We start from the raw sequence: 25,892 nt of genomic DNA, 5'->3' as shown, positions 1-25,892 counted from the left end.
TATCTATCTATCTATCTATCTATCTATCTATCTATCTATCTATCTATCTATCTATCTATCTATCTATCTATCTATCTATCTATCTATCTATCTATCTATCTATCTATCTATCTGCATGCGAAATACTAGAAGTACAAATACGTGAAAGTTGAGTCTATTGTGCTCTCTGCAGTTTTCATTATGGACCAATGTGTGTGCTGAAATACGGAGAACACTGGAAACAGCTCCGCTCACTCAGACAAGTGCAAATTGCACTCAGCCGCAAAACTTTATGGGCGTGTTTGCTCCGGTATATCATTAGAGCAAAATCTTTTGTGAATAGGCCCTTAAAGCGGGGCAAATTGCGGGCGCTAATGCAGCGCAATTCACAGCGCTATTTGCGGGCGCAATCTGTTCTTTGTGGATTTACCCCTAAGTTAATTATTATTTGGCAAAAACAATGAAGTTTATCAGTTTGAACATTAAACATGTTCTTTGTAGTGTATTCAGTTGAATATAGGTTGAGAAGGATTTTCAAATCGTTGTATTTTGTTTTTATTTACATTTTACACAATTTCCCAACTTCAACCGAGTCCGGTTTGTATTTGGCCGTGCCTGCTCTTTGTTGGACACGACGACTCCACCACGCCACTCAGCTCTTCTTCAAGAGTTTCAGTCTTTCCTTCTCCATGCAAGACTGTAAATGTTTTCCATTCGTATGAACCTTTCCGACCCGTCCAACGAAGCAAACCTCTTGATTAATATTCTGCGCCAGCATCGACCAGTTTACTCCTGTTTTTGGGACGTCCAGTATGCCTGCCATTTTACTGTTTATTATGGCCAGGGCTGCACATAAGTGGGCCGCCAGAGCGCATGCGCCGTCAAAATCCACAGTGCGCTGTCAATCTTGTGCTGCGAAGCGCTTTTGCGTACCAACAGCTGGGGCTCATATTATTGGTTGTGGCCAGACCAGAATACTAATATTAAAAAATCTATTGCGAGAGCTTTTCCCCAGAACTGCCACTCAAAGTTGGTACTGGCCAATCACAGCGCGTCCTTACTCCCCCTCCATGCTCGTTGGGCAGGAAGAGATGTAAGGATCAGCTTTACTGAACAAACCCCGACACGTCTCGTCAAAATGTCCAAGAAGCAAGCGCCATTAAGTCATTATTTTGGCGTTCCACCGCCACCAACTACAAAGAGACGCCAAACTGAACCACTACCCGAATCCAACAGAAAACGTGTGTTCGCTGAGAAGTGGCTGCATGATGTTACGCGGCGACGCGCACCGTACGTTCGCGTTCCCGCGTATCCTACCCCGTAAGCTCTGCGTTGGTGCAACGCGGAACCATAAATCAGCCAGCGTCCGTCACTGCGTGCAGCAGTTTCCTGCACCAGCAAGACACTGCTCTCTGATTATGGCTCACAGTTTATGAAAACCCCAAATAAAAAATAAATTAGAGAATATTTTATGAAATCAATAAACAATTCCATCATCAAAATTATAACAAATAAAGGTTCAACATATCTTGCTTTGCATGTAATAAGACTAGGTAATATATTAGTTTCACCTTTTAAGTTGAATTATTGAAATAAATTAACTTTTACACCATATTCTAGTTGAGTTATTGAAATAAATTAACTTTTACACCATATTCTAGTTGAGTTATTGAAATAAGTTAACTTTTACACCATATTCTAGTTGAATTATTGAAATAAGTTAACTTTTACACCATATTCTAGTTGAATTATTGAAATAAAGTAACTTTTACACCATATTCTAGTTGAATTATTGAAATAAATTAACTTTTACACCATATTCTAGTTGAATTATTGAAATAAATTAACTTTTACACCATATTCTAGTTGAATTATTGAAATAAATTAACTTTTACACCATATTCTAGTTGAGTTATTGAAATAAGTTAACTTTTACACCATATTCTAGTTGAATTATTGAAATAAGTTAACTTTTACACCATATTCTAGTTGAATTATTGAAATAAATTAACTTTTACACCATATTCTAGTTGAATTATTGAAATAAATTAACTTTTACACCATATTCTAGTTGAATTATTGAAATAAATTAACTTTTACACCATATTCTAGTTGAATTATTGAAATAAATTAACTTTTACACCATATTCTAGTTGAATTATTGAAATAAGTTAACTTTTACCCCATATTCTTCACCTGTAGTAATATTCTACATCTGGGCTGATGTTACATACGTAGCATAGGAGGATATTTCAGCTGCTTTATGGTTGTCTGTCTGTACAGTCATGCAAGTTCAATGCTATTAAAGAACACGTTTTTTCATATAAAATAAACACATTTTTATTTCTATTTCTGAAAGTTGGCAACCCTAGGTGCAAAATATGCCGTGAGCATCCCAATCTGGCCGATAAAAACTGTAACTTACTTATACTGACTCTACAGACTAACACGCACCATAATTTGTTAATTCATCTTTATAAGTGAATAAATATCGTTTTGCCTATAACTTATTCCTGCATCCCTCTTTTTTATCGATCCCGCGGGTCACCGCGTTTTTGGAGCCCCAAGTCACATATCCAGGGGCTCCTCTGAGCACCAGACCAAAATAATTATGTGCAGCCCTGATTATGGCACTCCATCATGTGGAAGTTTGCATCCTAACTTCTCCTCAGCTGCCGGTTCACCTGCCGAACTTCACCCACTTTTCTCCAGATTGGAGAAACTACGTTTCTGTTATATTTTCTGTTATCTCTTCTCTTATTTTCTCCTCTTTTCTTTCTTACCGCTATTTTTATTTTTATTCTTGGTGACGGGTGTTGGCTTTGTCCTGGGGAGTTCAGTTCAGCATTTACAGATATCTGGCTCCATCTAGTGGTGTGATGGTGTAACAGATATCTGGCTCCATCTAGTGGTGTGATGGTGTAACAGATATCTGGCTCCATCTAGTGGTGTGATGGTGTAACGTCTAGACCCCGAATGGAAGACAACGCCCACTTTTCAGTCTGATTTCACTTCAGAAAACATTGTCTTGTATTGGGGACGATGCGGTAATTAAGGCTCTGAGCACGAGAGTTGTGACCCTGCACAGGACCCAGCCAGTCTACAAGGATGAATGGATTTGAGGGTTGAATTACGGCCACTAATGCTCGTTGTTACGTATATATGTGTCAGTGAAAGCTGAAACCTGACCTCCAGGGATCCCCTGAGAGCCAGAGAGAAAAACCACGTCCTCTGCAGTTCTGCTGGAACAGGAAGTTCAGGATTGACCTTTAACATACCTACAATATCCTAACGTTGAGTTTAGGAGATTGTAGGATATCCTAGTTTAAATGGTGCACCATAAGAAAACCAGCGACCAGAATCAAAGTTAATACAAGCTTTTATTTATCACGCACAATGTTTTCCAGCCGGAGGTTCATTTTTCTCAAAACACAAAGGCGGGAGAGAAAATGCACCTGGTGGTCGTCGATCCAGTCGTATTTATTTATTTATACTAAAAAGGGAGGAGTTCTTTGTACATGAACCTGATCTGACCTTCATCAGTCCTTCAGCCGTTTGTCTCTGTTTATTAAACAGATAAAGGATGAGACCCATCAGTGTTAAAACATCTGGTTATCTTCACTGTCTATTAGTAAATATCTGAACTATTTTAACAGCCTAGTCATAAAACAGGAGTTGACCCTGCAACTAGAGGAAACAGCCTACTCATAAAACAGGAGTTGACCCTGCAACTAGAGGAAACAGCCTAGTCATAAAACAGGAGTTGACCCTGCAACTAGAGGAAACAGCCTAGTCATAAAACAGGAGTTGACCCTGCAACTAGAGGAAACAGCCTAGTCATAAAACAGGAGTTGACCCTGCAACTAGAGGAAACAGCCTAGTCATAAAACAGGAGTTGACCCTGCAACTAGAGGAAACAGCCTAGTCATAAAACAGGAGTTGACCCTGCAACTAGAGAAAACAGCCTAGTCATAAAACAGGAGTTGACCCTGCAACTAGAGGAAACAGCCTAGTCATAAAACAGGAGTTGACCCTGCAACTAGAGGAAACAGCCTAGTCATAAAACAGGAGTTGACCCTGCAACTAGAGAAAACAGCCTAGTCATAAAACAGGAGTTGACCCTGCAACTAGAGAAAACAGCCTAGTCATAAAACAGGAGTTGACCCTGCAACTAGAGGAAACAGCCTAGTCATAAAACAGGAAGTTACCCTGCAAATTCAGAAAAACCACCAGTGTAGAATCTTGTAGAAAAACCCTTCACACTCTTAAACTATTTCATAAAATCCTAACAGTGATTTGTTGTTGTTGGAGATAAAGCCAACAATAAAAACAATAAAACAATAATGTTTAGAAGTTAAAGTGTGTATTAAACATTGAATGATACCACTGGACTTGATTCAAACCCTGTATTTTTGTCTCCACAGCTCCAGACGCTGTTCCCCGAGGCCTGAGGGGTTGGGGCTCCAGGAAGGACAACATGGAGATCACCTGGGAGGTGAGAGACGCCCGGGGCCTCGTGTAAAAGAGTGGGAGACGCCCGGGGCCTCGTGTAAAAGAGTGGGAGACGCCCGGGGCCTCGTGTAAAAGAGTGAGAGACGCCCGGGGCCTCGTGTAAAAGAGTGAGAGACGCCCGGGCCTCGTGTAAAAGAGTGAGAGACGCCCGGGGCCTCGTGTTAAAGAGTGAGAGACGCAGGGGCCTCGTGTTAAAGAGTGAGAGACGCAGGGGCCTCGTGTTAAAGAGTGAGAGACGCCCGGGGCCTCGTATAAAAGAGTGAGAGACGCCCGGGGCCTCGTGTTAAAGAGTGAGAGACGCCCGGGGCCTCGTGTAAAAGAGTGAGAGACGCCCGGGGCCTCGTGTAAAAGAGTGAGAGACGCCCGGGGCCTCGTGTAAAAGAGTGAGAGACGCCCGGGGCCTCGTGTAAAAGAGTGAGAGACGCCCGGGGCCTCGTGTTAAAGAGTGAGAGATGCCCGGGGCCTCGTGCAAAAGAGTGCGTGGATTTCAACGGGAATCCGTGCGTGGAAGTTCTGCGTACGCAAAGAAAAAATTCAGATGTTCAAAACTGTGCATTCGTCCAAATCCACGCAGGTTCCATTGACAATCACCGTGGATTTGAACACTCCGCCCTGACTCTTCCCTCAAATACACACATTTGAATATGATAATGAAGATAATTATCCATTAAAAACGCTAATCCCGACAAGGAACTTGCAAAAACAAGTAAAACAAATTAAAAAAACATCGGCTGTGAGCTGGAAAAAATCATTTATTTGGCAAGGCAAGTTATTTATATAGCACGATTCAACACAAGGTGATTCAAGCTGCTTTACATCGACATTAGTTTGACAGTTGTTTTGTTGATGGTTGGTTTGTTTTGTTGACGGTTGGTTTGTTTTGTTGACGGTTGTTTTGTTGTTGTGTTGTTGTTGTTTGTCCCCACAGCCGCTGCTGGACCTGGAGAAGAACGGGCCGAACCTCCACTACAGCGTCTCCTGGAGACGGAAGGATTCCGGTTCCGACTGGAACAACGTCAGCAGCTTCTCCTTCGTCCACGTCGTCTCCGACACCGACACCTACGTCCCCTACGAGATCAAGGTCCAGGCCCGGAACGACTTCGGGGCCGGACCCGAGTCCAACGTGGTGGTCGGCTGGTCCGGGGAGGACAGTGAGTACCAGAACCAGGACCAGAACCAGGTCCAGAACCAGTACCAGTACCAGAACCAGGAACCAGGGGCCTGTCGAAGAATAATATAAAATCCAGTTCAGAGTCCGCTGTGGTGTAGAGAGTTTTAGTCTGTGGTGTAGAGAGTTTTAGTCTGTGGTGTAGAGAGTTTTAGTCTGTGGTGTAGAGAGTTTTAGTCTGTGGTGTAGAGAGTTTTAGTCTGTGGTGTAGAGAGTTTTAGTCTGTGGTGTAGAGAGTTTTAGTCTGTGGTGTAGAGAGTTTTAGTCTGTGGTGTAGAGAGTTTTAGTCTGTGGTGTAGAGAGTTTTAGTCTGTGGTGTAGAGAGTTTTAGTCTGTGGTGTAGAGAGTTTTAGTCTGTGGTGTAGAGAGTTTTAGTCTGTGGTGTAGAGAGTTTTAGTCTGTGGTGTAGAGAGTTTTAGTCTGTGGTGTAGAGAGTTTTATTCAGTAGCCGGCGGTGAGCAGACCTACGCAGAGCGTGTCTGGGTTGGTGTGCTGACCCAGAGTGGTTGGAATCATGACTTTTATACAGTAAGTTCAAAGTAGAAAAGGCAGGAATAAACAAGCCAAGTGAGAGACAAAAAGCAATTTACAGTCAGATGTGATCTGTGGCCAAATGCCGTTATCGGGTATTTGTCATGACTGTCACTAAGTTGTAAATTATCCCATAGGGTGTTCTCGTGGTTCAAGTCTGTGGTCAAAAAGTTGGTATTAACATATCAGTCAGTCAGGAACTCATTCCCGTGGTTCAAATCTGTTCCAAGGTGTCGGCCCTGCAGGGGGAAGGAAGCTGGAGTTTCACGTCAGCCACCGCGTCACAATGCGTCATCAGGCCTTTCTCAATACCAATAACGCAAAGAATAGACTTGTGTTCTTGGAGAGAATATTCTTGCTAGTCGTTCTTGGAAGAATGAACTCGCAAGATCACGAGCAACAGAACGCTCTGTTGTCAGTTTGAGACGATGACGCTGTTGTCAGTTTGAGAAGATGATGCTGTTGTCAGTTTGAGACACTGTTGTCAGTTTGAGACACTGTTGTCAGTTTGAGACGATGACGCTGTTGTCAGTTTGAGACGATGACGCTGTTGTCAGTTTGAGACGATGACGCTGTTGTCAGTTTGAGACGATGATGCTGTTGTCAGTTTGAGACGATGATGCTGTTGTCAGTTTGAGACGATGGCGCTGTTGTCAGTTTGAGACGATGATACTGTTGTCAGTTTGAGACGATGACACTGTTGTCAGTTTGAGACGATGGCGCTGTTGTCAGTTTGAGACGATGGTGCTGTTGTCAGTTTGAGACGATGATGCTGTTGTCAGTTTGAGACGATGACGCTGTTGTCAGTTTGAGACGATGGTGCTGTTGTCAGTTTGAGACGATGATGCTGTTGTCAGTTTGAGACGATGACGCTGTTGTCAGTTTGAGGTGATGACGCTGTTGTCAGTTTGAGACGCTGTTGTCAGTTTGAGATGATGAGGCTGTTGTCAGTTTGAGACGATGGCGCTGTTGTCAGTTTGAGACGATGACGCTGTTGTCAGTTTGAGACGATGGCGCTGTTGTCAGTTTGAGACGATGATGCTGTTGTCAGTTTGAGTCGATGATGCTGTTGTCAGTTTGAGACGATGACACTGTTGTCAGTTTGAGACGATGGCTAGGCAGCTCCTACAGCCGGGAAATGTAGCAAAGGATGAGTCGGAGCAAATGTTTGAGTCGCCATCAATTTTCGTAAAACTGCTGATATTTGAAATCTACACAGTTGATTTACTGTGTAAAAATCAGAAGTGAATTTAGTAATGAAATAGCATACGAAAAATGTAAAAAACTTAAAAAGCTTTTGTCCGCCGGTTCCCCGCTGTTTGCCGACTGCCGAAGTGCATGCTGGGATACTTGTGTTGACAAGTTCCTACAAGTTACCGACCATAGACATATATACATATGTATATATATGTATATATGTCTATGTTAGCGACCGATGCATCCTGGGTAAAAGGGGCGTGTCAAGAACACTTCCGGGAATTTGAACCGTTCTCGGCGAAATGTGAACTTGTGTATTGGGAAAGTACTTAATTTATTGGTTTACATTAATGGGCGTGGCCTAACGGCTCAACAGCGCCCCCTAGAAAACTTTGTGCCTCAAGCCCCACAATACGGTTTGACGTACATGCACGAAAATCGGTATACACCTGTATCATGTCACAACTTAAAGAAAAGTCTCTTGGCGCCATGGCCGAAACCCAACAGGAAGTCGGACATTTTGAACATTTTGAATTAATCGCGTAATTTTGGCGCAATTTATGCCATTCCTTCGGCAGTTAATTCAGCCCGAACCGTAAGGTTCACCCAGGTGTGTTATACATCAAAATGTGCGTCTCTATCCTGCGACTACACGCATTACTTTTCTCTTTCAAAAGCGTTACCGTGGCGACGATAGATGCCAAAAAGCCCCCCCCCTTCATCTGATTGGTCCATATTTGATAGTTCTTACTTTCTACCATAACTGTTGAATGGTTTGACATAGAGAGTCGTGGTGGAGTCATCAGACTCGGTATTGAGTACTTGACCTTCATTATTGAAAATTGCCCGTGTCAGGGCCCGTTCATGGCTGCTTGCAGCTTTAATTATGATTATTATTCTTTTCTCCAGAACCCAGTGAGGCCCCCGCGGATCTCCGAGTCTCCAACGTGGACGCCACCACGGCCAACGTCCACTGGAAACCCGTGGACCCGGAATCCGTCCAGGGGGAGTTCAAGGAGTACCGGGTGAGAGGACGCGAATCTGCTTTACTGGTTTATTTTGTTTGGTTTCACACAAAATCTATGGATTCACAAAAACAATAAAAATCCGCTCTGTTTTTCTGAAAGAACCAGATTCACTCGTTCACTCAGAGCTGGATTTCATGGAAGGAAACTCATTCCTGTCCAGTTTAATCCACTTTAATCCAGTTTTATTTTGCTTTTGGTTTGAAACATTTGGGAGATTTATCTCGTCTTTAAGTTATATAGCTGGTGTTGTTGTTAGTTTGTCGACTTTTCTCTGAATTCTGAGATCATTATCTCATTAATACAGAAAAAAAGGGCAGAATTATTATTATTAGTGACCTGTTCTCTCCAAGATAGTTATTAATTAATAATCAATTAATATACCCAAAAATAGGCGGGAGAACAGTCTGGTTCCAGATAAATATAAAGTTTAATGTGTGTTTTCCAGCTGTACTACTGGCGGGAGAACAGTCTGGTTCCAGTTAAATATAAATATAAAGTTATATCTGTGTTTTCCAGCTGTATTACTGGCGGGAGAACAGTCTGGTTCCAGTTAAATATAAAGTTATATAAAGTTTAATCTGTGTTTTCCAGCTGTACTACTGGCGGGAGAACAGTCTGGTTCCAGTTATAATAAAGTTTAATCTGTGTTTTCCAGCTGTATTACTGGCAGGAGAACAGTCTGGTTCCAGATAAATATAAAGTTTAATGTGTGTTTTCCAGCTGTACTACTGGCGGGAGAACAGTCTGGTTCCAGTTAAATATAAATATAAAGTTATATCTGTGTTTTCCAGCTGTACTACTGGCAGGAGAACAGTCTGGTTCCAGATAAATATAAAGTTTAATGTGTGTTTTCCAGCTGTATTACTGGCGGGAGAACAGTCTGGTTCCAGTTAAATATAAAGTTTAATGTTATATCTGTGTTTTCCAGCTGTACTACTGGCGGGAGAACAGTCTGGTTCCAGTTAAATATAAAGTTTCATGTTATATCTGTGTTTTCCAGCTGTACTACTGGCGGGAGAACAGTCTGGTTCCAGTTAAATATAAAGTTTCATGTGTGTTTTCCAGCTGTATTACTGGCGGGAGAACAGTCTGGTTCCAGTTAAATATAAAGTTTAATCTGTGTTTTGCAGCTGTATTACTGGCGGGAGAACAGTCTGGTTCCAGTTAGATATAAAGTTTAATGTGTGTTTTCCAGCTGTACTACTGGCGGGAGAACAGTCTGGTTCCAGTTAAATATAAAGTTTAATGTTTAATGTGTGTTTTCCAGCTGTATTACTGGCGGGAGAACAGTCTGGTTCCAGTTAAATATAAAGTTATATAATGTTTAATCTGTGTTTTGCAGCTGTACTACTGGCGGGAGAACAGTCTGGTTCCGGGGCTGCAGGTCAGTAAGGAGAAGAAGACGAGAGGTTTCTACACGACGGTGAAGGAACCGAGCGGAATCCTCACCGACCTCGTTCCGTTTTCCACCTACAAGATGTTCATGGTGACGGCGAACAGTCGCTACGAAGGCCCGCCGAGCAACAAGCTGGAGTTCAGCACCAGGGAGGGCGGTAAGAACAATTAATTAATTAATTAATTAATGATCCGCCGAGCAACAAGCTGGAGTTCAGCACCCGGGAGGGCGGTAAGAACAATCAATTAATTAATTAATTAATGATCCACCCAGCAACAAGCTGGAGTTCAGCACCCGGGAGGGCGGTAAGAACTATTAATTAATTAATTAATTAATTAATTAATGATCCACCAGCAACAAGCTGGAGTTCAGCACCCGGGAGGGCGGTAAGAACTATTAATTCATTAATTAATTAATTAAACCTGGTGGTTAACGTTTACGCATAACTCAGCGATGAAGCTTCATAGAACTCGTCCGATCAAAAATATTCCCACAAAAACTGTCTGGTTACAATCAGTGTGTTTAAATGGGAAGTTTAATTCCTCTTTGATTCAGAATTCAAGTTAAATCCGATTTAAAATGAGTAAAAATGACCATGTAAACACCTAATTCTGATGAAAATGGCCCTTCTGAATTAAACTTTATTCCAAAGTAAGTGGCTGGTTTATTCCGGTTTTAAATCTGAATAGAATAATTCTGCGATCATGTTTACACTCATTCAAAGAAAAAAATAATATATTTTTTTTAATAAAAAAAAAAAATTAATAATTAATAAAAAAATAAATAAATAAAAGAAAACATTTTTTATAATAAAGGTAAATAGTAAATAAAAGAATAATAATACATAAATAATACATAAACAAATAAAAGTAAATAATGAAACATTTAACATTTTAAAACAAAAATTAAGAAAAGAAAAAAAAACAAAAAAACAACAAAAATTAAAAAAAATAATTAATTAACAAAATAAATAAAAATAAATCAATAAATCAATGTATGAATGTACTTATAATAACTTAAAAAAAACTTATAATGATAATGTACTCATCTAATCAGAACCCTGAAGCTAACTCCCATGATGCACCTCTGCAGTTCCAGACGCTCCGAGCTTCTTCAGCATCAAACCCCGACACCTGGACTCCCTTCACCTGGAGTGGGAGGAGCCTCTGGAGCCCAACGGCATTCTTACTGGCTACCAGCTGGAATACCAGACAGGTGAGTTAAAATTCTATAGGCCCTAAATAACCGAGCCCCTAGTTATTTTACAGCTTTTAACCCCGACATGCCAGGGCCTCAGATCAGCCAGGAGTTCTGATCGTTCCCAGGAAACTGTGGAACTGCACTTTGTAACTTTGTTAAGAAAGGTTTTATATAAATAAAGTTTATTTATTAGTGCCACGGCTGCGCGAAGAGGCACTCCTCTTCCATAATTCAATTCAATTCAATTTTATTTATATAGCATCTAATACAACAGAGTTGTCTCTAGACGCTTTCCAGAGACCCATACCCAGAACATGACCCCCGAGCAGTTATTACATAAACAATGGCAGGTAAAAACTCCCCTAGTGGGAGAAAAACCTTAAGCCAAACAGTGGCAAGGAAAAACTCCCCTTTAGGAGGAAGAAACCTGGACCAGGACCTGGCTCATCAGGGGGGACCCTCCTGCCGAAGGCCAGACTGGTGGGTCAGGGACGGCAACAGCACAGCAGGCAGGTGGAAGCAGCAACGGGATGACCGGGGGTGGGGACCGCAGGCCAGCACACAGCTCCCGAAGCTCCGGCCCAATCAGCAAGTCCCAGGTTGGGGTTCAGGGTCGGGGAGAGGAGTCTTGAGGGACGAACCTTCTCCCCCGCCCAAAAGGGGCTGTTACCCTGCCCCCCTTACTCCCACACTGCAGGTTCCGGTGTCCGGCAAAGGATGCTGCAACATGGACAAAAGAGAGAAAAGGGAGGAGAAGGGGGGGGGCCAGCACAAGAAACCACAGGAGCGACTCTGACACACTAAAGTTTACACTACCTAGAGATTTACCAACACCAGCTAGAGGTTTACTAAACACTAACTATAGGCTTTACTAAACAGAAAGGTTTTAAGTTTAGTTTTAAAGGTGGAGGTGGTGTCAGCCCCCTTAACCCAGATTGGAAGTTGGTTCCATAGTAATGGTGCCTGATAGCAGAACGCCCGCCCTCCAAATCTACATTTAGATACTCTAGGAACTACGAGTAAACCTGCACCCTGAGAGCGGAGAGCTCTGCCAGGAACATAAGGCACTATCAGGTCTTGCAAATAATGTGGAGCTAAGCCGTTTTGGGCTTTATACGCAAGTAATAAAATTTTAAATTGGATTCTGAATTTTACGGGTAACCAATGGAGCGACGCTAACACTGGAGAGACGTGGTCTCTCCTGCTAATTCCTGTCAGTACTCGTGCTGCTGCATTCTGGATCAGCTGGAGCCTATTCAGCAAATTACTTGGACATCCTGCTAACAACACATTACAGTAATCTAGTCTAGAAGATACAAACGCATGAACTAGTTTTTCTGCATCACTCTGCCAGAGGATTTTCCTAATCTTTGCAATATTACGGAGATGGAAAAAGGCTATTTTACAAACCTGATTGACATATGGTTTAAATGACAAATCCTGATCGAAAATAACACCAAGATTTCTCACAGTTGCACTGGAAGCCATCGCAACACCATCTAATCCCTTCCTAAGATGCTCTGGACCAAGAATGATAACCTCTGTTTTATCTGAATTTAGAAGCAAGAAATTTCTGGACATCCAGTCCTTAACCTTAACTAACTTATTGCCAGTAACTCCCATAACAGGAGGCATTATTGATGAGGTGTGTGTCATCAGTAAGGTACAAGGAGATGTTGAGATTCTTCAGGGTTAATAGCTCTGCAATGGAGGAGGAGTGCCTGTGGCGAAGCCAAAGGCACTGAATTTAACTACAGTCTTGTGGATTTTCAGAGCGATGGCACAAATAGTTTTTGCACGAAGTGCAACAACATTTCCAAATTTCCAAACTAATGGGGAGATCATTTTCCCATGTATTCCTATGGCGCCATTCAAACCGGATGGGAAAATGTTGAGAAAAAAGACAAAATTCACCTTTTTTCTGAGTCACGTATCTTTCTCATACTTGCACGTAGAAACGTCATTCAAACTTCAAAACGGAGGAAAACTTCTCTTCTCTCTCTAAACCCCGGACTGTTTTTTCCTAAAATATACAGTTTTCAAGATATGAGCGCTCAAGCGAGGACTGGAAATCACTTTTTTGTCAAATTTAGAGTGAAACTCTAATTTTTTAGAGTGAGAGAAACAGTCAAAAAATGACCTTATTTTTTATTTGTAACTCAGGCTCACGGCCAAACCGTAAAAGGTAGACAGATAATTTTTGGTCAGAATGTAGACATACGTTTTGGGATTCATAAAATGTGACTTTGACAGGCGGGGTATGCACAATATTCAAACGGAGGGGGCTAACAGCCACGCAAATTCCTGCCTCGGTCTCCATTGACTGCAATGTAATAAAAAAAAATAAAAAAGTTTTCTTCAAAAAAATCTCATTTTTGTATTCGAACTGCCGTTACTAACACTTTTTAAGGAATATCTGAATACAATTAGAATTGTCAGAATCTGCCGGGTTCTGTGTCTCTCACAATGTCTTTATTTTTCTGCTAGGACCTACGGTTTTCTCACAAATCTGAGATCTTTGACAACTTTCACAAGGCAAAAGCTGGGGTTTTCTCAAAGCGAACCCGGAACATTCCTCATTTCGAGGTTCTTGTTGCCCCTAGCAACCAGAGCACAGCTGCTGACTTATTAGACTGACCCAGAACTGGTCACATGACCCAGTCAGTACAAACTTCATATACTTTAACCTGGATAATGGAGAAATCTGAACCCTGACCTTTTGACCTTAGACGATCCCCAGTCCTGCTGGGAACAGGTTCATGGGATATATATGTATATTATTATTATTATACATATAAATATTTACATTTGTATATTATATATACAAATTAGCCCCGCCCCTTCTTCTGATTGGCCGATATGTTGTAGTCCAATATCTTTTGAATGGTTTGACATACAGAGTTATGGGTGGTGTCATAGGACTCTGTATTGAGTCCTTGACCTTCATTGGTGCAAATTAGCCCCGCCCCTTCTTCTGATTGGTTGTCTCTACTTTCTGCTTTAACTTTTGAATGGTTTCACATAGAGAGTCGTGTGTGGTGTCATTGGACTTAGTTTTGAGTCCTTCACCTTTATTGCTTTCAAAATGCAATAATGTTCACAAATGTGCAGCAGCCCGCCGTGGCACTCTCGAAATTTCTGCGAGGAAATTGTCTAGTTATTATTATTATTATTATTATTATTATTATTATTATTATTATTATTATTATTATTATTATTATTATTATTATTATTATTATTATTATGAGTCTGGAGGGTCCTAGGAGGGTCTAGGATTTCTAAACCCCCAGAGAATGAAGAAACACATGCTGATGTTTCTATATTAGTTAGAACTGGGGGGAGATTTATTTTTCATTATGCACTTCGAGAAAAAAGTTGAAATGTCGAGATTAAAAAGGAAAGGAAAAAGGATGAAAAAAAGAGAAAAAAAGGAAAAAAGACGAAAAAAAAGAAGAAAAAAAGAAGAAAAAAGAAAGGTCAAACATTTTTGAAAAAGCTCCAGGAGCCACTACGGCGGCACTAGAGCCGCAGGTTGGGCTAAACCGGTCCCAGCCGGTCCTTCCAGGCTGCAGACGTGAACTTTGACCTCTAACCTGAACTTTGACCTCTAACCTGAACTTTGACCTCTAACCTGAACTTTGACCTCTAGCCTGAACTTTGACCTCTAGCCTGAACTTTGACCTCTAAACTGAACTTTGACCTCTAACCTGAACTTTGACCTCTAACCTGAACTTTGACCTCTAACCTGTGTCTTTTCCAGTCAACGGGTCGGAACTCGGCCCCTCCAAGCAGCTGACGTTTCCCCCCAACGTGACGGAGTTCCTGCTGCGCCTGCCGGACCGAAACACCCGCTACCGGTTCTTCCTGTCGGCCCGGACGCGGGTGGGGGCGGGCGAGGTCTACGCCGACGACTCCACCCACTTCACCAACGATGGTACGTTTATTTAAAAATATAACCCGGGTGGGGGCGAGGTCTACGCCCATGACTCCACCCACTTCACCAACGATGGTACGTTTATTTAAAAATATAACCCGGGTGGGGGCGAGGTCTACGCCCACGACTCCACCCACTTCACCAACGATGGTACGTTTATTTAAAAATATAACCCGGGTGGGGGCGAGGTCTACGCCCACGACTCCACCCACTTCACCAACGATGGTACGTTTATTTAAAAATATAACCCGGGTGGGGACGAGGTCTACGCCGACGACTCCACCCAATTCACCAACGATGGTACGTTTATTTAAAAATATAACCCGGGTGGGGGCGGGCGAGGTCTACGCCCACGACTCCACCCACTTCACCAACGATGGTACGTTTATTTAAAAATATAACGCGGGTGGGGGCGAGGTCTACGCCCACGACTCCACCCACTTCACCAACGATGGTACGTTTATTTAAAAATATAACCCGGGTGGGGGCGAGGTCTACGCCCACGACTCCACCCACTTCACCAACGATGGTACGTTTATTTAAAAATATAACCCGGGTGGGGGCGAGGTCTACGCCCACGACTCCACCCACTTCACCAACGATGGTACGTGTTTATTTAAAAATATAACCCGGGTGGAGGCGAGGTCTCTACGCCCACGACTCCACCCACTTCACCAACGATGGTACGTTTATTTAAAAATATAACCCGGGTGGGGGCGGGCGAGGTCTACGCCCACGACTCCACCCACTTCACCAACGATGGTACGTTTATTTAAAAATATAACCCGGGTGGGGGCGAGGTCTACGCCGACGACTCCACCCACTTCACCAACGATGTTACGTGTTTATTTAAAAATATAACCCGGGTGGAGGCGAGGTCTACGCCCACGACTCCACCCACTTCACCAACGATGGTACGTTTATTTAAAAATATAACCCGGGTGGGGGCGGGCGAGGTCTACGCCCACGACTCCACCCACTTCACCAACGATGGTACGTTTATTTAAAAATACAACCCGGGTGGGGGCGAGGTCTACGCCCACGACTCCACCCACTTCACCAACGATGGTACGTTTATTTAAAAATATAACCCGGGTGGGGGCGGGCGAGGTCTACGCCCACGACTCCACCCACTTCACCAACGATGGTACGTGTTTATTTAAAAATATAACCCGGGGGGGGGGGCGTTCTACGCCCACGACTCCACCCACTTCACCAACGATGGTACGTGTTTAAAAATATAACCCGGGTGGGGGCGGGCGAGGTCTACGCCCACGACTCCACCCACTTCACCAACGATGGTACGAGTTTATTTAAAAATATAACCCGGGGGGGGGGGCGTTCTACGCCCACGACTCCACCCAATTCACCAACGATGGTACGTGTTTAAAAATATAACCCGGGTGGGGGCGGGCGAGGTCTACGCCCACGACTCCACCCACTTCACCAACGATGGTACGAGTTTATTTAAAAATATAACCCGGGTGGGGGCGAGGTCTACGCCCACGGCCTGAATCAGAGAACCATATCGTTTTCGACTCCCCCTTTTTTTTTAAACTTGCTATTATTTTACAAGCATGACCAAATAAACAGCTGCTCAGGAGTGAATTCAGATCTTTGAAGATTGAAGACGGTCTTGTTTGTTATTTTATGTGCGGAGCAGCAAACAAAACTACTTTATCAGTTCTTGATGTGCAAAATGGGATTTTAGTAGATAAACTGCAGTTTAAATTTATAAAACTATAAAGTAACAGAATGCGTGTGTGAGTATCTCTTCTGAGTTGGATGGATGGATGAAATAATCATCTTATTGCTGTTGTTCTCTTAACTGCTCCTCCTCTTCTATTACCCAGCATGCACCAGTGTAGTTTACCCAGCATGCACCAGTGTAGATTAAGCTTTGGTGTCAAACGTCCCACTCGTCCTTGTCTTTGTCTTTGTCTTCTCTCTCCTTTTCACTAACAGCAAACTTTACCGAAGTTAAAGGTAACGCCCTCATCCGTTCATCCATCACTCCCTCTTCCTCATCCGTTCATCCGTTCATCCGTTCATCACTCCCTCCTCCTCCGTTCATCCGTCACTCCCTCCTCCTCATCTGTTCATCACTCCCTCCTCATCTGTTTTGGGAGAAATCTCACTTAGGATTAGAGTGGTCGGCTGTGAAAAAATGAATCAGACACACACTCGCTTTTGCTATAAGATATGAATACATTTATTAGCAAACAAGCAGTTCACACAAAAAGACTCACACACAACTGCCCTTTGCTAAAATAACTCTGTGTCAAGTTATCCCCGCAAATGACAGAGCAACAGACAATCACAAGGGGCTAGGCCTGAACTCTCACCTTAACACGGAGGACTGGGAGAGCCGGAACAGTCCAGGCAGAGGCAGCCATCAGAAACCCCGGCTGGGCGTCCGTGCACTAGACCCACAGCAGACTCTCCCTGAACTTCCGGCTCTCGCGTCTTTATACCTTTCTCGCGGAGGGGGATGCCCCTTCAACCCGTTGAAGGGGCATCCGTTCATCACTCCCTCCTCATCCGTTCATCACTCCCTCCTCATCCGTTCATCACTCCCTCTTCCTCATCCGTTCATCACTCCCTCCTCATCCGTTCATCACTCCCTCTTCCTCATCCGTTCATCACTCCCTCCTCATCCGTTCATCACTCCCTCCTCATCCGTTCATCCGTCACTCCCTCCCTGAGGGAGAGTTCCAGCCAGGTGGAACAGGATTACAGCCAGGTGGAACAGGATTACAGCCAGGTGGAACAGGATTACAGCCAGGTGGAACAGAGTTCCAGCCAGGTGGAACAGGATTACAGCCAGGTGGAACAGAGTTAGAGCCAGGTGGAACAGGATTACAGCCAGGTGGAACAGGATTACAGCCAGGTGGAACAGGATTACAGCCAGGTGGAACAGGATTACAGCCAGGTGGAACAGGATTACAGCCAGGTGGAACAGGATTACAGCCAGGTGGAACAGGATTACAGCCAGGTGGAACAGGATTACAGCCAGGTGGAACAGAGTTCCAGCCAGGTGGAACAGGATTACAGCCAGGTGGAACAGGATTACAGCCAGGTGGAACAGGATTACAGCCAGGTGGAACAGAGTTCCAGCCAGGTGGAACAGGATTACAGCCAGGTGGAACAGAGTTAGAGCCAGGTGGAACAGGATTACAGCCAGGTGGAACAGGATTACAGCCAGGTGGAACAGGATTACAGCCAGGTGGAACAGGATTACAGCCAGGTGGAACAGAGTTCCAGCCAGGTGGAACAGGATTACAGCCAGGTGGAACAGGATTACAGCCAGGTGGAACAGGATTACAGCCAGGTGGAACAGAGTTCCAGCCAGGTGGAACAGAGTTACAGCAGCGATGTTCGGTGCTGACGAACTAGTGACGGATGATGAAGGTCGTTAGCTTGTATCAGCAGAGACGATACAACTCTAAATGTTTCCTGCTCCTTCTTGTCTTTAACCTTTTCTTCTCCTTCCTCCTTCCTGTAGTTAATCTTACCGACGCCTCCGTGTCTTCTTTCACTGCTACTCCTCCTCCTCTCGCTCCTCTTCCTCCCACTACCGTCGCTGCTACGACGGCTAGCCCCTCAACTACCGCCGCTACTACTACAACAACCGCTGCTACTACAACAACCGCTACCTCAACTACCACCGCCGCTCCTACGACTACCACGTCCACGACTACCACGTCCACCACCACGACCACCGAGGCTACCACCACCACCACGCGATCGGCGCCAGCCACCAGGCGGCCCGATCTAAACGTGTGGGGTACAGTCCGGTTCCTACGGTTCCTACGGTTCCCTGTTTCTGCTGCATCCTGATGATCTGTGCTACCGCTGCATCAGGGGCTACTGCTAGCGTTGCCACCTTTCAGAAATAGAAGCTAACCATACCAGCAACTGGACTAGCCTATGCTAGCCACTGAACTAGCCTATGCTAGCAATTGAAATAGCCTATGCTAGCAACTGGACTAGCCTATGCTAGCCACTGAACTAGCCTATGCTAGCAATTGAAATAGCCTATGCTAGCAACTGGAATAGCCTATGCTGCTATGGTAAATATAAATATAGCTACAGGTGAAGGTCGGAAAATTAGAATATGGTGTAAAAGTTAATTTATTTCAATTGCATTTCAATAAAATGCATAGAAATGTGTTTATTTTATATGAAAAAACAAAACGCTTTGATTTAAAGTTTAAAGTGCTTTAATAGCCTAGATAGAATATATAATATATAATAGAACTAGCATGACTGTACAGACCAACCATGCTAGCAACTGAAATAGCCTATGCTAGCAACTGAATTAGCCTATGCTAGCAACTGAAATAGCCTATGCTAGCAACTGAATTAGCCTATGCTAGCAACTGAATTAGCCTATGCTAGCAACTGAAATAGCCTATGCTAGCAACTGAAATAGCCTATGCTAGCAACTGAAATAGCCTATGCTAGCAACTGAAATAGCCTATGCTAGCAACTGAATTAGCCTATGGTAGCAACTGAAATAGCCTATGCTAGCAACTGAAATAGCCTATGCTATCAACTTATTTAGCCTATGCTAGCAACTGAAATAGCCTATGCTAGCAACTTATTTAGCCTATGCTAGCAACTTATTTAGCCTATGCTAGCAACTGAAATAGCCTATGCTAGCAACTGAAATAGCCTATGCTTGCAACTTATTTAGCCTATGCTAGCAACTGAAATAGCCTATGCTAGCAACTGAATTAGCCTATGCTAGCAACTGAAATAGCCTATGCTAGCAACTGAAATAGCCTATCCTAGCAACTGAAATAGCCTATGCTAGCAACTGAATTAGCCTATGCTAGCAACTGAAATAGCCTATGCTAGCAACTGAAATAGCCTATGCTAGCAACTGAAATAGCCTATGCTAGCAACTTATTTAGCCTATGCTAGCAACTGAAATATCCTATGCTAGCAACTGAATTAGCCTATGCTATCAACTGAAATAGCCTATGCTAGCAACTGAAATAGCCTATGCTAGCAACTTATTTAGCCTATGCTAGCAACTGAAATAGCCTATGCTAGCAACTGAAATAGCCTATGCTAGCAACTGAATTAGCCTATGCTAGCAACTGAAATAGCCTATGCTAGCAACTGAAATAGCCTATGCTAGCAACTTATTTAGCCTATGCTAGCAACTGAAATAGCCTATGCTAGCAACTGAAATAGCCTATGCTAGTGTTGAAGAATAATACAATTATTCAGCCGGCGGTGAGCACGTCTACACAGACCAGGGTCTGGTTGAAATGCTGACCTCGAGTGATTTTGTAATAAGGTTTTTATACAAGAAGTTTAACGTACAAAAGGCAGGAATAAACAAATCAGGTGAGAGACAAAAGTAATTTACAGTCAGATGTGATCTGTGGCCAAATGTCATTATCAGACATTTGGCATGACTGTCACTAACTTCTAAATTACCCCTAGGGTGTTCTCGTGATTCATGTCTGTTTGAACCAACTTCCAAGGTGTCGGGATCTGCAGGGGGTAGGAAGCTGGGTAGGAAGTTGGAGCTACCTCAAAGGTGTTGAGTCCAGTTAAAAGCCCTGTAGGGGGTAGGGGCTGGAGCTTCCCATGACAATGTGGCTCGACACTAGCAACTGGTTAATATTATAATATTGGTTCAATACGGAACGCAACTTTCAGCTGCTACTGCAGCTGCAGATGATCAGGATGCAGCCAGAAGTCCAGGTGTATTTATGAGGAGCAGCTAGTAGTTCAGACATTAGCATAGCTGGCGGCGGCGGCTAGCTGGTTGTGGTTAATGCCTGACGTTAGCGACGCCGCCAGCTAGCGGGCTGGATAGTAACTCTCCCTCTCTGACTCCACCCCCTCCTGTGCAGCCGTGCCCGTCATGGAGATCTGGAACCTGACGGTGGAATCGTTCAGCGACAGCGCTAACGTCAGCTGGAAGAGCAGCTTCCCTCCCGGCGGCAGCGAGTTCGTGCTCGAGCTAACGCTGGACAGTAAGAACCTAGCGAGCTAACGCTAAGAACCCAGCGGAGCTGACGCCGGTCCGGAACATCCGGGTCTAAAACAGCCGGACTGGTGATGGAGGAGGCGGAATACTACTGAATACTACTGAATACTAATTAACTGTTTATATTATTGTAAACACATTTTTTAAACGGGGCCATGAGAAGGTTCTGGCTCCTCCAGTATGGAGGATTTTTAGTACCAAAATTAAATAAATAAATAATTAATTAATTAATTATTAAATGTTTCATTAATTAATTAATTAATGACATATTTAATTCCAATTTTTACTAATTAATGACACATTTAATTAATGAATAATATATTTAATTCCCATTTTAATTAATTAATGACACATTTAATTAATTCATTATATATTTAATTCCCATTTTACTTAATTAATGCTGTATTTATTTATTTAATTTTGGCACTAAAAATCCTCCATACTCCAGGTCCATGGATGTGGAGATAAGTTCCCTGTAGATGTAGAAGCTCCGCCCTCCTCTCTGTGAATGACATCATCAGTCTTCCTGTTTGCACCTGTTTCCGGTCCGATCCGGTCCGATCCGGTCCGGCTTTGATAGCATGACCTGGTTTAGCTCTGACTGGCTACACCTGGACCGGTTCTGCGGGCCGACTAAATATCATAAGAGTTTTAGTCTTAGTCTAGTTTTAGTCGACTAAATAGAAGAGTTTTAGTCTTAGTCTAGTTTTAGTCGCCTAAATATCATACTAGTTTTAGTCTTAGTCTAGTTTTAGTCGTCTAATTATAATAGTTTTAGTCTTAGTCTAGTTTTAGTCGACTAAATATCACAAGAGTTTTAGTCTTAGTCTAGTTTTAGTCGACTAAATATAATAGTTTTAGTCTTAGTCTAGTTTTAGTCGATTAAATATCATAAGAGTTTTAGTCTTAGTCTAGTTTTAGTCGACTAAATATAAGAGTTTTAGTCTTAGTCTAGTTTTAGTCGACTAAATATAAGAGTTTTAGTCTTAGTCTAGTTTTAGTCGACTAAATAGAAGAGTTTTAGTCTTAGTCTAGTTTTAGTCGACTAAATATAAGAGTTTTAGTCTTAGTTTAGTTTTAGTCGACTAAATATCATAAGAATTTTAGTCTTAGTCTAGTTTTAGTCGACTAAATAGAAGAGTTTTAGTCTTAGTCGACTAAATAGAAGAGTTTTAGTCTTAGTCTAGTTTTAGTCTTAGTCTAGTTTTAGTCGACTAAATAGAAGAGTTTTAGTCTTAGTCGACTAAATAGAAGAGTTTTAGTCTTAGTCTAGTTTTAGTCTTAGTTTAGTTTTAGTCGACTAAATATCATAAGAGTTTTAGTCTTAGTCTAGTTTTACTCGACTAAATATAAGAGTTTTAGTCTTAGTCTAGTTTTAGTCTTAGTCTAGTTTTAGTCGTCTAATTATAATAGTTTTAGTCTTAGTCTAGTTTTAGTCGACTAAATATCACAAGAGTTTTAGTCTTAGTCTAGTTTTAGTCCACTAAATATAAGAATTTTAGTCTTAGTCTAGTTTTACTCGACTAAATATAAGAGTTTTAGTCTTAGTTTAGTTTTAGTCGACTAAATATCATAAGAGTTTTAGTCTTAGTCTAGTTTTACTCGACTAAATATAAGAGTTTTAGTCTTAGTCTAGTTTTAGTCGACTAAATAGAAGAGTTTTAGTCTTAGTCTAGTTTTAGTCGACTAAATAGAAGAGTTTTAGTCTTAGTCTAGTTTTAGTCGACTAAATATAAGAGTTTTAGTCTTAGTCTAGTTTTAGTCGACTAAATAGAAGAGTTTTAGTCTTAGTCTAGTTTTAGTCGACTAAATAGAAGAGTTTTAGTCTTAGTCTAGTTTTAGTCTTAGTCTAGTTTTAGTCGACTAAATAGAAGAGTTTTAGTCTTAGTCGACTAAATAGAAGAGTTTTAGTCTTAGTCTAGTTTTAGTCTTAGTCTAGTTTTAGTCGACTAAATATAAGAGTTTTAGTCTTAGTCTAGTTTTAGTCGACTAAATAGAAGAGTTTTAGTCTTAGTCGACTAAATATAAGAGTTTTAGTCTTAGTCTAGTTTTAGTCGACTAAATAGAAGAGTTTTAGTCTTAGTCGACTAAATAGAAGAGTTTTAGTCTTAGTCTAGTTTTAGTCTTAGTCTAGTTTTAGTCGACTAAATATAAGAGTTTTAGTCTTAGTTTAGTTTTAGTCGACTAAATATCATAAGAGTTTTAGTCTTAGTCTAGTTTTACTCGACTAAATATAAGAGTTTTAGTCTTAGTCCAGTTTTAGTCGACTAAATAGAAGAGTTTTAGTCTTAGTCTACTTTTAGTTGACTAAATATCATAATAGACTTTTAGTCTTAGTCTAGTTTTAGTCGACTAAATATAAGAGTTTTAGTCTTAGTCTAGTTTTAGTCGACTAAATAGAAGAGTTTTAGTCTTAGTCGACTAAATAGAAGAGTTTTAGTCTTAGTCTAGTTTTAGTCTTAGTCTAGTTTTAGTCGACTAAATAGAAGAGTTTTAGTCTTAGTCGACTAAATAGAAGAGTTTTAGTCTTAGTCTAGTTTTAGTCTTAGTCTAGTTTTAGTCTTAGTCTAGTTTTAGTCGACTAAATATAAGAGTTTTAGTCTTAGTCTAGTTTTAGTCGACTAAATATAAGAATTTTAGTCTCAATCTAATTTTAGTTGACTAAATATCATAATAGTTTTAATCTTAGTCTAGTTTTAGTTGACTAAATATAAGAGTTTTAGTCTTAGTCGAGTTTTAGTCGACTAAATATAAGAGTTTTAGTCTTCGTCTAGTTTTAGTCGACTAAATATAAGAGTTTTAGTCTTAGTCGAGTTTTAGTCGACAAAATATCATAATAGTTTTAGTCTTAGTCTAGTTTTAGTCGACTAAATATCATAATAGTTTTAATCTTAGTCTAGTTTTAGTCGACTAAATATCATAAGAGTTTTAGTCTTAGTCTAGTTTTAGTCGACTAAATATCATAAGAGTTTTAGTCTTAGTCTAGTTTTAGTCGACTAAATATCATAAGAGTTTTAGTCTTAGTCTAGTTTTAGTCGACTAAATATCATAAGAGTTTTAGTCTTAGTCTGGTTCAGACCGGTTCTGCTTCACTGCTTGCTGCCTGGATGCTTCACCTCCATCGCTGCTTGCTTTGCTCTGAATCGGCTTTTCGCATCATCCCTCCCTTCGAGGACCTTCCAGGTCCTGCCAGGTCCTCCAAGGCCTCCTGGACCTTCCAGGTCCTCCAGGACCTTCCAGGACCTTCCAGGTCCTGCAGGTCCTCCTGGACCTTCCAGGACCTTCCAGGTCCTCCAGGACTGTCTGTTTCTGCAGTGTTTAATGATGTAGTTTTTATAAACGCTAATTTAAAAGTGAGAGAGTGATGAATGAATGAAACACAAATGTGTCTGAAGAAAGAAAACAATCGTAACTAGCTTCAGCATTTGCTCCCTTCAAGTCAGAACCAGGCTAAAAAAACACCTAACTATTACTTTGTTCAAACAAGATCAAAGGTAAAATCTCAATTCATAAAGTACATTTAAAATTAAAAATAAATTACAAATAAGAAATAAAAAAAATCATACAAGTCATGTACAATTCAGAGTCAGACTGAGGAATAAAGTACTGTCATCTGTATAGAGTCAGACTGAGGAATAAAGTACTGTCATCTGTATAGAGTCTTAGGGAATAAAGTACTGTCATCTGCATAGAGTCAGATTTAGGTCAGGGGAACATAATCCCACCACTAATATTTGAACAATAAATTATATTTTTATAGAGAAATGTTAATAATCCCATGGAAACATGTGAGTCAGGAGAGACTTTAATGCATTTCTGCAACACTTGTTCTTGGAGAACATCCAGGAACTAGTCCTGCAGCTGTCCTGGTGTTGAGCCACTTGTAGTTTTGTTAGAAGAAACAACTGTGTGTTTCTTTAACCTCTCGGGTCTGAGTCCGTGTGGATCCCTGTGCACCTCGGGGTGGAGATGTTTGCATGTTCAGAGCTGGCTGAGTTCCCTGGTTACCGCGGAAACACGTGCATGTTAGCATCCAGCGGTTCATCTGGCTGCTTCCAAGATGATCTGTATCCGACACGGTGCATGATGTCACCAGGTCATGATGTCACCAGGTCATGATGTCACCAGGTCATGCTGCCCCCCCTCATCAGCCGAGTCCCGACTCGTCTTTCGCCAGAAAGACGCCGCTTGTGTTGCTGCCGGTTGTTGCTGCCGGTTGTTGCTGCTGGTTGTTGCTGCTGGTTGTTGCTGCTGGTTCCTGCTTGGTCACATTATGGAGAATTAAATTCCACGTGGTTCAGTGATGTCATCAGTGATGTCATCAATGATGTCATCAAAGCGTGTCCAACTCCATCCCTGCATGCGCTTTTCCTGCTGCCAGGACTCCGGTAACGTCGGTAACGTCGCTGCTGCCATGACGACAGACGTTACCGTCAAGGGGTGGCCACGCCCCCCTAGTGTGTGACTCCGCCCCCTCTCTCTGTTCCCAAGGCGACAACCCGGTGAAGGTCATCACGGTGAAACAGGCCCCCACCATGGTGAAGGACCTGGTCGCCGGGGCAACGTATCACCTGAGGGTTTACTCGCACGAGCTGAACAGCGTCAGCAGCCCGACCGTCGTCTTCACCACCAAGACAGGTGAGCTAGCGCGGCTAGCTAGCTGGGACAGGTGAGCTAGCGCAGCTAGCTAGCTGGGACAGGTGAGCTAGCGCGGCTAGCTAGCTGGGACAGGTGAGCTAGCGCGGCTAGCTAGCTGGAACAGAGTTCCAGCCAGGTGGAACAGAGTTCCAGCCAGGTGGAACAGGATTACAGCCAGGTGGAACAGAGTTCCAGCCAGGTGGAACAGAGTTCCAGCCAGGTGGAACAGGATTACAGCCAGGTGGAACAGAGTTCCAGCCAGGTGGAACAGAGTTCCAGCCAGGTGGAACAGGATT

The 25,892-nt window shown here is 42.4% G+C and overlaps 1 protein-coding gene across 5 annotated transcripts in view; it reads left to right on the top strand.

Annotated features, from left to right (window-relative positions):
- nfasca (neurofascin homolog (chicken) a) overlaps positions 1 to 25,892 on the top strand; it is a 66,547-nt gene that overhangs the window by 24,717 nt on the left and 15,938 nt on the right. For 4 of the 5 annotated variants that reach the window (XM_061726552.1, XM_061726550.1, XM_061726549.1 and 1 more), the window contains 6 exons: positions 4,404 to 4,474; positions 5,420 to 5,642; positions 8,297 to 8,412; positions 9,758 to 9,968; positions 10,904 to 11,026; positions 14,772 to 14,945. In XM_061726552.1, the coding sequence (XP_061582536.1) occupies positions 4,404 to 4,474; positions 5,420 to 5,642; positions 8,297 to 8,412; positions 9,758 to 9,968; positions 10,904 to 11,026; positions 14,772 to 14,945 (918 nt within the window). Of the gene's footprint in view, positions 1 to 4,403; positions 4,475 to 5,419; positions 5,643 to 8,296; positions 8,413 to 9,757; positions 9,969 to 10,903; positions 11,027 to 14,771; positions 14,946 to 16,910; positions 16,932 to 18,450; positions 18,733 to 20,821; positions 20,945 to 25,449; positions 25,597 to 25,892 lie in introns of all 5 variants that reach the window. The other variant, XM_061726547.1, reaches the window with a different exon arrangement.

Source organism: Cololabis saira, chromosome 8 (genome assembly GCF_033807715.1).
Source record: "Cololabis saira isolate AMF1-May2022 chromosome 8, fColSai1.1, whole genome shotgun sequence".
NCBI classification, from domain to species: Eukaryota; Metazoa; Chordata; class Actinopteri; order Beloniformes; family Belonidae; genus Cololabis; species Cololabis saira.
This window is presented reverse-complemented; position numbering and strand designations above follow the sequence as displayed.